The sequence below is a fragment of the Lytechinus variegatus genome, chromosome 2 (assembly GCF_018143015.1).
Source record: "Lytechinus variegatus isolate NC3 chromosome 2, Lvar_3.0, whole genome shotgun sequence".
NCBI classification, from domain to species: Eukaryota; Metazoa; Echinodermata; class Echinoidea; order Temnopleuroida; family Toxopneustidae; genus Lytechinus; species Lytechinus variegatus.
This window is the reverse complement of record NC_054741.1, coordinates 62,012,408-62,029,623: the sequence shown is the minus strand read 5'-3', so window position 1 is coordinate 62,029,623 and position 17,216 is coordinate 62,012,408. Positions and strand designations below refer to the sequence as shown.

Here is a 17,216-nt window from a genome sequence, read left to right as displayed (position 1 = left end):
GCTGAATAAATAATAAATAAATTTATAATCAAATATTAAGAATTAAACTTTGTTGTTTAAGATTTTAAACAATTTTTCTAACTGTTCAAGCAACTACTGTAAAGTTTGTAGAGTAAACATCGTTTTTACAATGTGTTTGAATTTGTGACACAAACAAAAACAAGAACGAAAGAAAAAGAAGAAAATCCCTTTAAAATGAAAAGCACCTGTCAAGAAATGTGGAATCAAATTCACAACACTCAATTTCAATACACACTTTAAAATATGTTGGGCAACATACTGTCCACAGTGTTGGGTAATGTATGTTGGTAATATATATATATATATATATATATATATATCTGAATATCTGAATATATTTATATATATATATATATATATATATATATATTATATATATATATATATATATATATAGTGAAATTATCTTTAAACAGATTTGGAATGGAGTAGGCTGCCAAAAAAGTGGCCTCCTATTAAATTATGCTTATAAACTGTAGAAAACACACACACAAGTAAAACCATACATTCAAAACGTCTTTTACTGTCATCCATAACTATGATTTGGGATTCACATAACATAAGAAAGTATCAAAATGTACTGGAATTATGTACAAGTTCAGAAGTTGCCTTCCTAAATCTGCCTTATTCTATATTTATAATTCTTTGATATTATCACATATTATTTATGGTATTGCTGTTTGGGGTAACTGTAGTAAGACCAAGTTAGATAGACTCTATAAATTACAAAAAAGAGCAATTCGTATATGTACCAGCAGTCATTATCTTTCACCCTCTGCATCTTTATTTCATAAAATGAATACTTTGAATATTTTTCATCTTTATCAATGTCAAGTAGCAATATCAGGGTTTTCTTCTTCACAAAAAAGTTGCCAAACAAGATCAGTAAAATGTTTTGTATTAATACTGTACACTATCACAACACATGTATAAGTAGTTTATTTCATTTATGGAAAGTAGGAAAAACCTTTGTACAAAAAGCTATACGTTTTAATTTCCCCTTAATCTGGAACTCTGTACCTAATTTTGTTCGGTCATGCAAATCTCTCTCCCTCTTTAAAAGAAGATTAAAACAATACTTTACTTCAAAATATGTCTAATTTAGCAGCTTTGCTACAATTTTATATCCACAATATGGATTTTCTCAAACACGTGTTACTTATCTTTTTGTTTGTATATACATGTATCCTTCAACCTTTATGTCACCTTTGTTTTTTATGTATAGATATTTGTTTTTATTATAATATGCAAAGTATAGCCTCCACATAAACATTTGATAGTTAAGGAGACTTTATCTCACAAGGCCATTGCTGGGTTTATTTTAAGTCTTCCTATTTCATTTCTTCTACGACCATACAGGCCAAATTATATCATTGTATCTATCTTAAGTTATTATTGTATGATTCATTCGCTCTATTATTAATCTGTATACTTGATGTATATATTTGATGCAAATATGTACTCATTGTTTTTAGAGATGAAATAAATACGAACTGAACTGAACTGATTTTGTAATTCCATCCATATAATTTCTTTAGAATTAGTATTTTATGACTCTCACAACTATGTATATGCTTATATCATGATCATTAATTTCTTGAAATATCTGCGTGCTGTCGAGCTAGTGTAACGATATCCAAGTTCTTTGGAAGTGAATAAAAACTTATGATCGTTATGAAACGTTCATCATTACTCTTTAAATCAGTATTTTATTTCTCTCCAAAATAAAAAAACGTATACTTTAGTGTACAATCAACAATTTTTTTTTTATTATACAAAAAGAAAAAAACCATTGATAATCGTTTAAACATAATGAACATGCAAATTTTAACTGAAGGAATAAGAGAAGTTTAATCTGTCTTCAAAACACGCCCCCCGTCATCTAAAGCACAAGCACAACAAATCACAATCGGACACACGTACACCCACACACACACACACCGTACACCACCCTTAAAACCCGCACAGCCCCCCCCCCACACACACACTCGGAAGTACACAGCCTCCTGTACTATCATATCAATCCATGATATCTGCGCCTGCCTCGCCACCACTATTGTTGAAAATTTCTCATTTTCTGAGATGGTGCACTTAAGTGCCCCTCTCTTCAGCTAGTTTTTTTTCTCCTCGTTTTCATTTTCTATATTTTTTATTTCTTCAGGTGAGGGGGGGGGGGGGGGGTATTTTTATTCATAGTTTTACTATAAACAAGGATTATGTATTTGATTAACATTAATCAAATGTATTTGATCAACAGTTATCATAATGTGATATGCGATAGTAGTTTAATCATGCCGGTTAAAGTTCAAGACAGAGAAAAATGCACACCTAACATGTTGGGCAACATACTGTCCACTGTGTTAAGTAATGTATGTTGCTAACAAAAATATATATATCTTGGGCAATTATTTTTCAATTGAGCAAATTTATTACCCAATTATTAAAGTTTTTCTTACCCAATTGGGACAGATTTTAACCAAGAGTTGTGTGGACAGTATGTTGCCCAGGGTTGGTTAAAAGTTGGGTATTTTTTGCCAAACTATATAAGAGCGTGTAGCAATTATAATACAAAAAGAGACCTGAGGAGCATTTCATGAAAGGAGGTCATGTTTTATCCGACAGTTACCATAGTAACAGCGGGCTCTCAGTCAATCAGATTTAAAGGCATGGTCACACCGCCCGAGCGTTGTTGGAGCGGTCGTGGAGCGGTAGGGAAAGAGGGCCGCATTTCGCTCACAAAATTGGGGGGAAAACCGAAAACATAAATCGAAAAACAAAAAAACAAAAAACAATCGAAATCGAAAATGGTGAACGGTAGCGAGCAGTGATGATTTTTTTCTCTCCGCTCCACGACCGCTCCAACAACGCTCGGGCGGTGTGACCATGCCTTTAGGAAGGTTGTCAGATTTGACAACTTGAATGTTGATGAAACGCTCCTCAGGTCCATCATTTCTTACCAATGGATAGCAGTTCAAAATATTTACATGGGTTACATGAGCAAAACAATTACAAATTGTAGTGTCAGAACAAGGTGTAAGTACAAAGAATAATAAAAATGCTGGAGATTGATTCAATTAACGCTTTCATGGACATTATATCGAAAATTATTCTATTAATATTTCTTATGGCATAGGCGGATCCAGGGGAAAAAGCGACCCCCCCATGAAAGGAATAAAAAGAAGAGGATAGGAAGCAGAAGAAAGTGAATACAATGGCCCATATTCTGAAGTAAGGTTTTACTTAGACCTCGGTCTATACTAGGTCTGTGCTAAAATTATGGGGAGCCAAAAATTCAAAGATTCTGTTTATATTATATCTTTGTTATGTTTTCAATTTTGTTTCCTTTCACTTTCATAATAAAGAAAAATACTGTAGTCGTCATTCCCAGTGAGTGTCAAATAGGGTAATAAATTGGATGTGTACTGTTTAAGGATTTCTTATTGGCTCTCCATAGTTAAACCACAACTTTAAACCAGGGTTTAATTTAAACCAGTGCTCAGAAAATGGGCCTATGAGACAATAGAAAAAGTTTCGGGTTATTACATACAAATAAATTTCGCTCTGGTTTTGCGCTCGCAATGCATGGGATTGAATGGGATGATGACTTCTGCTCAATATAATAACTTGGGGTTTTATAAGATATCTCTATTTCAAGTCAACTTGCACAAAGCATTCTTCTCGCGATCTCAATTTTCATAATTTTGTTATAGCGAGACAGGCAACCTCCTGTTCATGATTACAAACAAGTGCTAAATATCACAAAAATATATTCAACTCGCGCTACGCATTATTTGATTAGTGAGATAATCCTCTTCATTAATTCACACACAGTCCATAAAATGTCCCCTTTACAGGTCAGTATTGATTTTAAGCTCGTGCTTTGCATTATAGTAAAATATGTCAATGTGTCATCATTCTTTTCATGATGACGAAAAGTGCTTCCGTTTTTAGGTATAAATCGTAAAAAATTGATACACACATCATTTACTAACTGAGATCCATGTCTCACAATTATCTTACAGGTAAAACAATGCGTAAGAGGTTCACTTTCTGGTCAATGTATAAAGTATTTCAGCTCACGCTTCGCGCTTGCTTTTGTTATTTATTCGGTTGCACAGCTTTTTCTTTATTAATGATTGTACTCAAACTGTCAAGTTCTTAGATCGAAATATCAAAACTTTCAACTTTCGCACTCGTATCGTTATCTAAAAAAGATACACATCCTTTTCGTAATGACAAAAACTCCATAGAATATCCAAATTTCTATTAAATAAATCTCAGTTAGTTTAAGCATGTTCTTGCGATGGTAATTTATTGAAATACATGCATATCACGTTCTTTGTTAAAAACGTGCTTAAAGTGATTGGTTAACATTGGTTTGACTTTTAAAAAATCTGAGCTAGAAGGTCACACTTGTCACCTGTGTCTGTGATATGTTCCAAAAATAGAGCCCAGAAAAAATTGCGTTCGAAAATGATTATTTAATGCTTCAAAAATTGAAATATAAAGTGACCGGAAACACCATCTTAATTTCATCCATTACACTTACGTGTACTATTTAGGTGTCTATAAGACGCCTATTTACAAAATCGGGGTTTCCCCCCTTAGATTTAGCTTTTCATTCTCAATAATGGTTGTTTTCAGGGTTTATTAGTTCTTATACATGCACTTGTACACATGTTTCATCTTGGTTTGAGAATTTTTTAAATCGGCTGCTCACAAAGTTAAATAATACCTTTAAACTGTCCATTTTTAAAGGTCGGAATGTCAAATATTTTAAGCTCATACCCATTTTGCTCATTATTTTGTAACAAAAAGTTTTTAAATGTCCAGGTTTTTTTTAAGTCTTTACCTTAACTGTCCAGCTTTTAGTAAGATACATATCCTGTTAGTTATTACAAACAGTGCTTAGAAGGTCCAATGTGGGTTCGGAAAATAAAAAAAATCTTCAAAAATCTTTATTGTTTAGTTAGATACCCACCCTGTTCGTTTACGAACGTATAGTTACAAAAAGTACCTCGGCCGTAATCTGGCAAAAGGGTCTATCTGCACATTCATGACATTCGCCCTCGAAAAACTTTCTGAGAAAATCAGCTTTGAAGTTTGAGCATTTAATTTACTTGTAGAATACTTTAGAGTTAATTTTAGCTGGTGGACTCTATTCTATCACTTAGTTTATCTTTGAAAAATTATTTTTAGCACATTTTTATCATTTTAATCCCTTTACTTTTCTTGTAAGATCCAATTTAATGCAGATAGACCCTTTTGCCAGCTCTCGCTTTGCATTTTCCTTGTATTATTCATGATTATATACTTTCATAATCATGATAATTGTTGGTTTGGAATTTCCAGTTGCTTATTATTAAGTTTTGTTCAAGAAGCCCTATAGTCGAGGGTCTATTCATAGAAAAAGTTGCCTTTAAACACATACACTAAAAATTCAACTCAATCCCCGAACTTCACGCTTTGATGCGTGGTGTAAAATGAAGTTGCGTTGGATATTTTAGTTCACACCTAACCGAATTGCCTGAAATATGCCTTGCGATGGCTGGCGAAAGGCATTTTTTTTAAGAAATCGCTTTCAATGGTAACTGATAGTAAACCATATTTGATCTTCGTGTTGGGTTCGTACACCTTCTGAACTAACAGCTGCAATTATTGAAATTCGCGCGGAATTTTGAACATGTTTAAAATTTCCCGACGAATTGAGAAATCATTGGTTATCTGTTTGAATTCGCATCTCTTATTGAGTCTGCAGCAATCGTTAGTTTATCGTTCGTGTTTTATTGTCGCGCATATAGTCCCTCATCGCGCTTTTGCCAAAGTGGACCGATCTCGAGAGAACCCATAACGAAGCAGCACGATGACACAACGAACAAGATTGCCCGATCTATTTCCTCGTCTTCGATTCTAATCGCACGCCATATCAAACCATTGCCCACTGTTCGTTCGTTGGGTTATATCAACCTCCGCTCGCCTTCGGCCGCAATTTTTTTCAAAGAGGTGAACCGAAAAATCTATATCCTTCGCATGCCGGTTTGCATGTCATATTTATCCTTCGCTTACCGTTCGTTAATAAAATTTGACAATAGTTACTGATCGCATGATTTTACTGAAATTTTATTTGAATTCGTTGCATTTCGTTCATTTTTCCCCATTGGTCACCCTTCGTCCCCCTACATTCGGCCAGGTGTGAGGGGGGCTTTAGGCAATGTTTGCTGCAACGGGTCACTGATTTCTTCATTTGTTCACTGTTGGTGTATTTGATTTTTTTTCATTTAATTACAGATCTCCTCAAGTCAAGCTGAGAGTTCCGGTAAGTACCTATGTTTTAATCTTCTCCAGCCATCAGTGGCGTACCGTGGGTCACAGCATTGGGGGGGGGGGGAACCAGCAAAAATTTCGGGTCACTTAGGGAGCGCGCGAAGCCCGCTAAGTTGTCAGGTATACTGACCTAATAGAGATATTTTAAGGACATGCAGTGCCAACAAACGGATATGTATCTCACTGATTAAATAATGCGATCGCGAAGCGCGAGCTGATAATTTTTTATATTGACGGCTAAAAATTGACATTATAAGCGAATTGGTTTGTAATCATGATACTTAACTGTCTCGCTAAACAAACAATGCGAGCGCGAAGCGCGAGCTAAATTTTTTTGTATATATTGACCCTAAACAAGGAAATTTTAAGGATTATATTTTAGAATCCATTAAGAGTATAAATATCTCACCATATTCATCTAATGCTATTGCCATCCTTTGCTGATTTTGTTAGAATTACATCTAAACACAGTCATGAAGCACCTTTTGTAGTCATGTAATCATGATTATCATACGCATCTCACTAATCAAATACTGCAAGCGCAAAAGCGCGAGCTGAAAATTTAGGAAATATAGAACTGAAGAGGGGCATTCTAAAGGTTGTGTGTAGGAATTCTCTAAGACCCTACGTATTTGACTAACCAAATGATGCGAGCGCGAAGCGCGAGCTGAAATTTTTGTATATATTGACCACAAACATGGATATTTTAAGGACTATAGTTACGAATCCATAAGTCAGAGTATACATATCTCACCATAGTCATCTAATGCGAGTGCCAAGCGCTTGCTGATTTTATTAGAATTACATCTAAACACATGGAGCACTTTTTGAAGTCATTAATCATGATTATTATACGCATCTCAGTAATGAAATACTGCGAGCGCGAAGCGCGAGCTGAAAATCTAGGAAATTCAGACATGAAGAGGGGCATTCCAAGGCTTGTTTGTAGGAATTCACTAAGACCCCACGTATTTCACTAACCAAATGATGCGAGCGCGAAGCGTGAGCTAAAATTTTTTGATATTCAGATCAGAAAAATTGACATTTTAAGGACAGATTAGGAGTTCATGAAAAGCAAAAATTTCACCAATCCACTAATGCCAACGTTAGCACGGACAGGAAATGTTTTATATTAAGACCTTAAAATAGGGCAATAACTTTCAGTAGTCATGAAAAAGAAGAATATATCACTACTTAAAACAATAATAACTCTAATTGCGAGGAAATATATTATTTTGTTGTATATTGATTTGTAAACGGGAGGCTTTAGTACAGCAGGTTTATATATCTCGTTAAAAAGTCTATGCGAGCACCAGGAACAATTAAGCAAATAATGTTTCATAAAGTTGTGAAAAAATGCTTCCTATGTTATATAACATAATATAATATAACACTATGATAAACAACAATTTCTCCTTTCCCCACTACGTTTCTCTTCCTTTTTCCCTTTTTTTCTCCTTTTCCCCGTTTTTTTTTGTCCAGCCGATGGGGGGGGGGGCACATTGGCAATGCGACAAGGATGTGTGATGTCACTTGTGAACAACTTTCCCTTTGATGGACTATAAAATACCCCCAAAATGTCTTTTTTTCTTTTTCTTATGGTGATACAAACTCTTTATCCATGATGTATTCTTTAAAAGTCTGTATTACATGCCCTCCCATAGAAAGAACACATGATCTACTGATAGATGGGTTAAAACAGGCAGTTTAAGTGAAATATATAATGGGGAGAGTTGTTCGTAAGTGACATCACACATCTTTGTCGCATTGCCAATGTGAGGACCTCCATAGCATTAGTGATCGCAATATTCTAATGCTCATAACTTTTTCATTATTTGTCCGATTTTTCTCAAACATTCGTTGATCTGTTTCTTTGATTTTTCTGTTTTCACATACGCTATCTTGTTCCAAAGCTTTCATTCTCCTTTAATATTCGTTCTGGCCTGATCGAGAAGGGACCATGGACTTTTAGCAGTTAGCCATTAAGACAATACATATTCCAACGATTAAATGCAAGCGCGAAGCGCGAGATCGAAATTTCTTGTCATTCCGACCTAAAAAAATGACATTTTAAGCACTTTTTATAATCATGAACGGGATAGGTAATTAACTAAGTAATTGATGCTAGCGCGAAGTGCGAGCGGAAAAAAGAGATTTCAGACCTAAAAACGGGACACTATTCAGAGGCGGATCCAGCGTTCGCCAATAAGGGGGGGGGGGGGGGCGGCGAAAAATTTTTTTACCCACATTTTCCCCGATCGGCCGCTCAAAGTTGATTTTTATTTGTGTCTTTGAAGGAAGTACTAAACAGTCACTTTTTAGTTTTAATCTTTATTTATTTATTTCAAATCTTTATCCAGAGTAGCCTGTTCAGCGCTATACAAACTAATATGTGAAATTACACAATATATACAATTAAAACGTTCATTCAAAAATCTCTGGTATTCCACAGGGTATAAACATAAACAAAAATACAGTACGAGCGCAAAGCGCTAGCTAGTTTTCTTAAGGAAATGTATTTTGTCCAGAAAATTGAACATCCTGAGCAATGATTGTGATCGTGAACAAGATGTGTATGTAACTAAATAATTACTTCGAGCGCGAATCGCGAGCAGAATATTTTAATATACGTTCTGGCCTGATGGAAAAAGACTTTAAGGACTGTTTGCAATTACCAATGAAATCGCTATATAATCAAATAATGCGAGCGCGAAGCGTGAGCTGAAATTTTTTGACATTTTGACAAAAAATGTGACATTCCAAGCACTTTTTATAATTATAAACAGGATAGGCATATACCTAAACATTTCATGCGAGCACAAAGTACGAGCGAAAATAAAGAAGAGAAAGTTAGAAAAAGTTAAAAATGGGACACACAATTCAGGTTTCGTAAATCACGAATAAGATGACTAGTAATTTGATATCTTCGTACATTAATAATGAGCGCGAAGTGCTAGGCTTTTGATATTCTGATATGAAACTGGATAATTCAAACAAGTTTTGAATAAAGAACAAGCTGCGTATCTATTGTGTGCGCGTGTTTTTTGAGATGTTGACCTAGAATCTGGGAATTCTAAAAATATTTCTTTTATTATAAAAATCAATAATGTGCGAGCGAAAAAAATTGATGGCGATCAGAAGAGCCGGGTCAACTTAAGCACTATTTCAAGCATCGTACGAAAATTGTGGATATGGATCGTACTTCACAAATGGTGCGAGCGCGAAGCGCGAGCCGAATCTTTTAAATTATCATTTAGACCAAGCACCCGGGGAAATTGTAAGAACATTTTGTCATTATGAAAATGATTCTTTTCCTATTCCTCTTCCTAAGTGCGAGATGAAACTTGTCGATATCGATATTCCATTCTGAAAAAAGGGACAATTTCATTATTAGGAATTCATGAAACTGTTACTTTATTGATCAATCTAATATTAATGAGAGCTCGAAATCTGTTGATATTAAAGCCTAAAAACCGAATATTTCAAGTATTTTTATACATTGTTTTACGGCCTACCTGTGCGCATATGGTAATCTTCATATGCAGAGCTAATCGACCGTTGAGTGTATGAGACCCATGTGCAGGAGGATGTCGTGATGCTCGCGCAGTTGCGGTATCGTGGTATGCCTATTTTGAACCAACAGAATGCGGTGCCGCTGCGAGTAGGCTTGTGGGGATCGGCACACTCCCCCACCCCCCGGGGGGGGGGTGACACTCCACATGGACTGCTACCTCACAACCTCAGAAATGCACCCTAAACGGCGTTATATACTACATTAACAAAATTTGCAATCGTAATTGGCGTAACCCATGAGAAAAGCCACCCTAAGTGGCGTGAACAGGGAAAGGCCCCTAATTCGATACCTTAAATGGCGTAAACATATCGAAATCGATTAATTTGATACCATACTGATTACTGATGTTAAATTGATGTTACATACAACAAGTATAAAGTCCTGACCTTTTTAAAATTATTGCATTAAGGCCAGCATAATTTACTCTCAATGATACCTCTCTTGGTCACTTTGAATAGCCATATTTTAGCATAAATGCAGGCGAAAATTATTGCTTGCCTTGACTCACTCTAAAAAATGAAGTGCTAATTTGGCTCTTAAAGAGCGTGTATAGTGACTGCACTTCGGAGTGCTGATTGAGCTAAATTAGCACTTCATTTTTTAGAGTGCTGACTGATGCATCACTTACCATTCGCTTTACCAATTTCATCAAACTTTGAAAAAAAATGGAATCCGTACCAGTTAATGTGTTGAAAATACATACAAAAATTAAACCTGCATCTTCTTTTTTAAATTGATAATTAAAAAAAAATCAATATAGGAATCCCCGTTATGAATCAAACAAAATGGGCCTAAACCATATATAGACATGCTGCCCAGTAAAGAGCCGGGTGTAACACTCGAAACTAAATAAGCCTACTGTACGGGTGTATTCTCATGCGCTGGCCGGCGTGTGCGAGGATTATTTTGTATCCCTTAAAGGTCAAGTCCACCACAGAAATTTTTTTGTTTGAATAAATAGACAAAAATCAAACTATCATAACGCTGAAAATTTCATCAAAATTGGATGTAAAATAAAAAAGTTGTGACATTTAAAGTTTCGCTTATTTTCCACAAAACAGTGATATGCACAACTCAGTGACATGCAAAATAATGAGACAGTCATTGATGTCCCTCACTCATCATTTCTTTTGTTTTGTATTGTCTGAATTATACAATATTTCAGTTTCTACAAACTTGACAATAGGGACCAAGTTTACTGAACCGTAGGATATTAAACAATGCTAATTCCACATGTTCATGGGGGAATTTTGTTTCACTTGACAATGAGGAGAAAATTATAATATTTCATAGTTCATATGATAGAATACAAAAGAAATGGTGAATGGATGACGTCATCAGTCTCCTCATTTGCATACCGACCAGGATGTGCATAAAACTTATGTGGAATTAAGCGAAACTTTCAAATTTCATAACTTTATTTTACATCCGATATTCATGAAATTTTTGGTGTAATGCTTGTTGGATTTTTCTCTTTTTATTCAAATCAACTTTTGGTTTGGGTGGACTTGTCCTTTAAAATCACGTCCTTCATTGCGTTTATGGAGGAGCGGATCCAGATTTCGCCAGTAGGGGGGGGGGGAATATTTTCATCAACATTTTTCTCGATTTCAGGGGTTAGTCCTAAAGTTTTAGTTTTTATTGTTATAAACAAGATAAGGTATCTCATGTGGTTTTAATATAATATGCGAGCGCGAAGCACGAGCTCAAATTCTTTGATATTTTATGTCTTCAGACCTGAAGATTCTGAGCAGTTTTTATAATCATGAACAAAGATAAGTGTCCAACTAAACAATGCGAGCGCGAGTCGAAATTTTAATATAGTAACGTAAAAAGATAATTAGGACTGTTTTATTGATTAATGAAGAGGATACAAGTATCACCAATTAAATAATGAGAGTGCGAAGCGCGAGCTCAACATTTTTGACATTTCGACCTGAAAACTGGACAGTCTAAGCGCGTTTTTATCTAAATAAAGAACAAGCTGTGTGTCTCAAACAATTAAATGCGAGCGCGAAGCACGAGCTTAAATTTTTACTGACATGATAAAGGGGCATGTATGAAATTTTGGTAAGAATTTCCCAAGAGAATAGGTATCTCACAAATCAAACAATGCAAACGCGCAGCGGGAGCTGAAAAATTTTATGTATATTAACAATTTGTGTAAATCAAACAAAATAATGAAAGCTTGATGTGCGAGCTAAAATTATATTGTGTGCAAAGTGATTTCAGAACTGGATATATTAAGTCCATTTACTCCTCTTGAATGAGATTCATTACACAGGCAATGCGAAAACGAAGCACGAGCGAAAATTTGTATATACAGTGCGTATCAAAAAAAAGTTTACACTCAGAAAAAATCATGTAAAATTATGTATTTGTAATATCCTGACGATTTTTCCACATTTTAGCATTGGTACAGATCCATTTAAGCAAATGACGATATAACTGTCGAAAAATATTTCCGTTTGAGTGAGCACCACTTAGTTTTGAAAAGTTGGTGAAAAATGATTAGCGCAGAACTTTAAAATAGTTATGCGAATAAAAGTAGACCTTAATCATGAAGAACACGTGGAAATTACAAGTAAAATTGATATGAAGATAACTTTTACCTTTTTAAACTTGTTTCCTAGCCAAAAACACTTCGAAGAGTGCATTGCGCCCCATCCCACTCCCCCACACACCGAGTCCATCGTAACGATATTTGCTTTACACTGAGCTGTGATTTACATGAAATGGCTTAGGCTTGATTTTCATTTTGTTAATCTTTGCCAAGCTTGGGAAAAGTGTGGAGAAACAAGTATTAAATGAAAATGAAATGTAAACCAACTTTAAATTATAAAAACTTAGTGAAAAATGCTGGAGATGTCTGATAAAAACTTTTGTTCAGATTCAGTTATGTCCTCAGATCCAGCTGGCACAAAAAGAGTAAAGGTTGTGCTTACTAAGTGTTGAAATTTCAAATTTGGGCGGCAAAATTGTTACAAAATGCTTGAATGTATCCGTTTTATTTCAATTGGCTAAAAGTGCTAGGGAAATTTATGAGAAATGCTTCACAGGGTAAGTTTGATTTCGCCCTTTCCCCTTGACACAGCGTGAAAACAAGCATTTCTGCGCAAACAGATTTCTGCGAGCTTTACAAAAATGGACAGTGCTCACTCAAGTGTAACATTCTGTCAAAACTTTTACCTTCATTGGATAGATGAGACCCAAATCCATAATTATATGTGAAAAAATTACCCACATGTTGTATATTTTTTAATTCCCAGGGCTTTTTCAAAGTGTAAACTTTTTTTTGATACGCACTGTATATTCTATTTTCCAAGTCTTCCCCTCACCTTTTTCTTGTTTCCTTTCGGGTCGGGCCGGCCGTTACGAGGCTGTAAATTACACATCATGGGTAAAATACCTCTTTCGTACTTTTCTTTCTGTTTGTTTCATCGCTTCTATCAAGTTACAGAGTACACTTTTTTCTGCAGGTTTGCTACAAATAGGGGGGGGGGCGGGGCGCGGCTCGGCCCCCCTTCTGGATCCGCGCCTGTTATGGCTGAGGTCTGCTCCCGAATCCTCAAATTTGCAACCCTGGATGCGGAAAATGGCGTAGATCTATTCATATTTAGAACCCTCAATTGCGCAATCTTCATAATCAAATTATAGCAACCCTAAATGGCGTGAAGAGAGAGAGAAGTCTAACGGCGATTTACCAGCAAATGGTCCTGAAATTCAACCCTTATTGCTAAAGACGTCGACGACGCGAGAGTGCCTGAAACGGGACCCTTTTCGACGTGTTTTCTGGAAGCGGCGTAGCAGATCATGTGGAGAGTGACCCCCCCCCACCCCGGGATCGGGCCAGCCGTTACTAGGCCGTAAAATCAAACATGGGTATAATACCCCCTTCGTATTTTTCTTTCTGCTTTCCCGTGTTTCTCTCAAGTTAAAAGGACATTTTTTTTGGTTGCCAAATAAAAAAATGGGGGTGGCTCGTCCCCCTTGGATCCGCCCCTGCTATGTTTTGTAATTGATGAGAATGATGGGAAATTTGGTATCTTCCTACATTTATAATGTGAGCGCGAAGCGCGAGCAGAAAAGTGTTGATATTCTGATCTGGATTCTGGATAATTTAAGCACGTTTTTAATAACAGAACAAGCTGCGTATCTCAATAAATATGTGTGCGCGTGTTTTAAAGTTAGACCATCGTATTTAACTTTATATGAGTTCGACAGAATATGGGCAGTCTGAATACAATTTTTGCTTTGCCTGCATATGGCAGAGCGATACTATATAGGCCCCGCTTTTCCAACGGCGGCGACGTTTTCAAATCTTAACCTAAGGTTAAGTTTTTGAAATGACATCATAACTTAGAAAGTATATGGACCTAGTTCAAGAAACTTGGACTTAAGGGTAATGAAGTATCCTGTCCTAGTTTCATGTCACATGACCAAGGTCAAAAGTCAATTAGGGTCAATAAACTTTGTGCACGTTAGGGGAATCAATAATAAAAATCTTTACCTAAGGTTAATTTTTTTAAATGTCATCATAACTTAGAAAGTATATGGACCTAGTTCAGGGAACTTACACATAAGCAGGTCACATGAACAAGGTCAAAGGTCACTTAGGGTCTATGAAATTTGGTCATGTTGGGGGTATTTGTTGAACTGGCATCATAACTTAGAAAGTTTATGGATCTAGTTCATGAAAGATAGACATAAGGGTAATCAAGTATATGGTTTTGCACACATCTTAGATCACTTGATCATTATCAAAGGTCATTTTGGGTCAATGGACATAGTATTTTATTACATATGAATGTTTTCTTTAGTGAATAATTATCCAATAGCTCTGACTTTTAGAAATAAGCACTGCTGCTATATCGAATCGCGTAATGGAGACGAGACTATCATAGGCACTCCACATATTTTATCAGGAAATTAATAATGCGAGCACGAAGCGCGAGCTGAAAATATTGATACTCGGACCATAAAAACGTAAATTTTACAGACCATTTTTTAAAAATCAATTTGTAAATCTAACAAAATAATGAAAGTTCGATGTCCGAGCTGAAATATATTTTGACATTTTTAGCTCACTATCAGCCCACAGAGCAAGATACGTATTTCATCGAACAGGAAATGTGAGCGAAAATTTAATATAATGAAATCAAAGGATTCTTAAAAATTGTTTTCAAAGTCTTCCCCTGGCCTTATTTTATTCACTCGTCTTCTTCCTCTTATTTCCCCCTTTTCCCTCATTTCGTTTCCCTTCTTTTTCTTTCTTCCCACCCCCCCCCCCACTTTTAAAGATATTTCGGTGGAGTGGAGGTTTGTCCACGAATCATGAAATCGGGCCTTAAAAAACTTGCCACAAGTTGTAAAGGGCATGCTTACTCGTGTTTTATACTTATAATTTTCATTCGTTTCCAGGAGGTTACGAGGATGACCACGAGACTTTCAGTCTCCGTCTCAGCGGTGGTGAGGATATGTACGAAGGAACGGTCGAAATAATGAATACAGGTGATATGGAGCACCCCAAATACGGCGCCATATGCGATGACTCGTGGGATATTCAAGATGCCAACGTCGTGTGCCGTAGCCTTGGTTTCCCCGGTGCTGACGTTGCCTGGAAATACTCCCACTTCGGCTCCAGTTCGGGGGAAATAATATACGATGAGGTCGCTTGTACCGGAGAAGAGGAGAGCCTCACTTTTTGTCCCAAATCGGAAAAATGGACCACAGATTGCAGTGAATACGAGCACGCCGGAGTCACTTGTAAAAGAAGTAAACACTTTGATTATTCTTCATTCCCTTTAATATTCTATAGACTTAATGATTCCGCATAAACATGGGTCTTATACTAAAAAAGTGACAATTATTGCATGCTTTTTCTAGAATTTTTGTAGCCTGTGTTTGAATCGAGTTGCATATAACAGTTTCCATTTAAAGGGATACTCCAAGCTGAAAATAATATGATTTTAACAGATAAAGATAAATCAGACAAAACACTGAAGGTTTTACCAAAATCGTACTAGAAATAACGAAGTTATGTTTAAATTTTTGCTTTATTTCGGTGAAATAGTTTTATGCATTTCTTCATGAATATTCAATGAGCAAAGTGATGACGGCAATTTTATGAAAATTATGAGTTTTAACCAAAAGTGAAGACAGATATAATTTTTGGGGGGAGAACAGTGGAATTTAATATTTTCAATAATTTTGCTCATTGAATAGTCAAGTACAAATTCCGCCTGAAACAATTATTTGCAAAGCAAGAGAGGATTGAAAATATTGCAGGTCAATAGAATAATATATCATTGATGGTTCCAAATAATATCTACAACATTTTCATGATCCACAATAGAGGCAGCCCTGATTTTTCCGAACCTATTTTTGGCAATGTCCCGTACGACACATGACAATGCAAAAGTTTTTCCTACAATTTTATTTTTGATGATGCAATTTCATAAAATCAGTTTCTCTTTGTTTGACCCATGGGTGATCGATTTATCCCATAAGGATCTAATTACTGCCCTTCATTTTTCAATTAGCGTCCTATTAAAAAATGTCCCGTACGACACACAATATAATAATGCATTTAATTGCAGGATTTGGATTCAGAAACCATAAATAGTAGGCATATTCAAATTCATTTAATTGATTTAACATAAAGTGAACTGAAAAGGTACTTTGTTTATCTCGTTAAAACATGAAATAGGTGATTCTAAACATTTTAATTGATTTCATGTAGGCTTATTCTTTTGTGAATCCCTTCAGCTAAACTGGTGATTTTCACTGATCAGATCAGGTTAATTTCTTTTCATTGAGCATGAAAAAAAGAAAACTTTTATAATTATTTCAACCTAGCCTGGAAGATGACTTTCTCTTGCATGCTAATGTGGAATTATTATAAGATGTAAAAAAAAAATACATATCAATCATCATGATCATCTATTTGGACTCTCCTTGATGATCACTATTTTTTATATACAGTATTGAAACTCCTTTTTTCAAGTGAGAAAAAAAATCTGGAAAATAAGACAAACCATATTGTTTCATGAAATGCAGATGGGTTTGAAAAAGTAGAACCGCATTTCTTAAGAAAAAAAAATTGTGACCAAAAAAAGCAAAAAAGTGACAGTTGTGACATATCATATAGATATACATTTTATATAAAACAAATTATAACATTTTAGCCCCATAATTTACACAAAGTTTCATTCATTCATTGTTTAAATAGTGTTTGGAAATCATCAATTAATTCCCTAAAATATAACTTCACACAAACCTGAAGTTTTTCAGCTCG

The 17,216-nt window shown here is 35.5% G+C and overlaps 1 protein-coding gene across 1 annotated transcript in view; it reads left to right on the top strand.

Annotated features, from left to right (window-relative positions):
* Window positions 1-17,216, top strand: part of LOC121408558 (adhesion G-protein coupled receptor G4-like) — a 59,566-nt gene that overhangs the window by 1,201 nt on the left and 41,149 nt on the right. Inside the window, exons 2-3 of the mRNA XM_041600061.1 lie at window positions 6,310-6,337; window positions 15,341-15,694. Coding sequence (XP_041455995.1) covers window positions 6,310-6,337; window positions 15,341-15,694 — 382 coding nt within the window. The remainder of the gene's footprint in view (window positions 1-6,309; window positions 6,338-15,340; window positions 15,695-17,216) is intronic.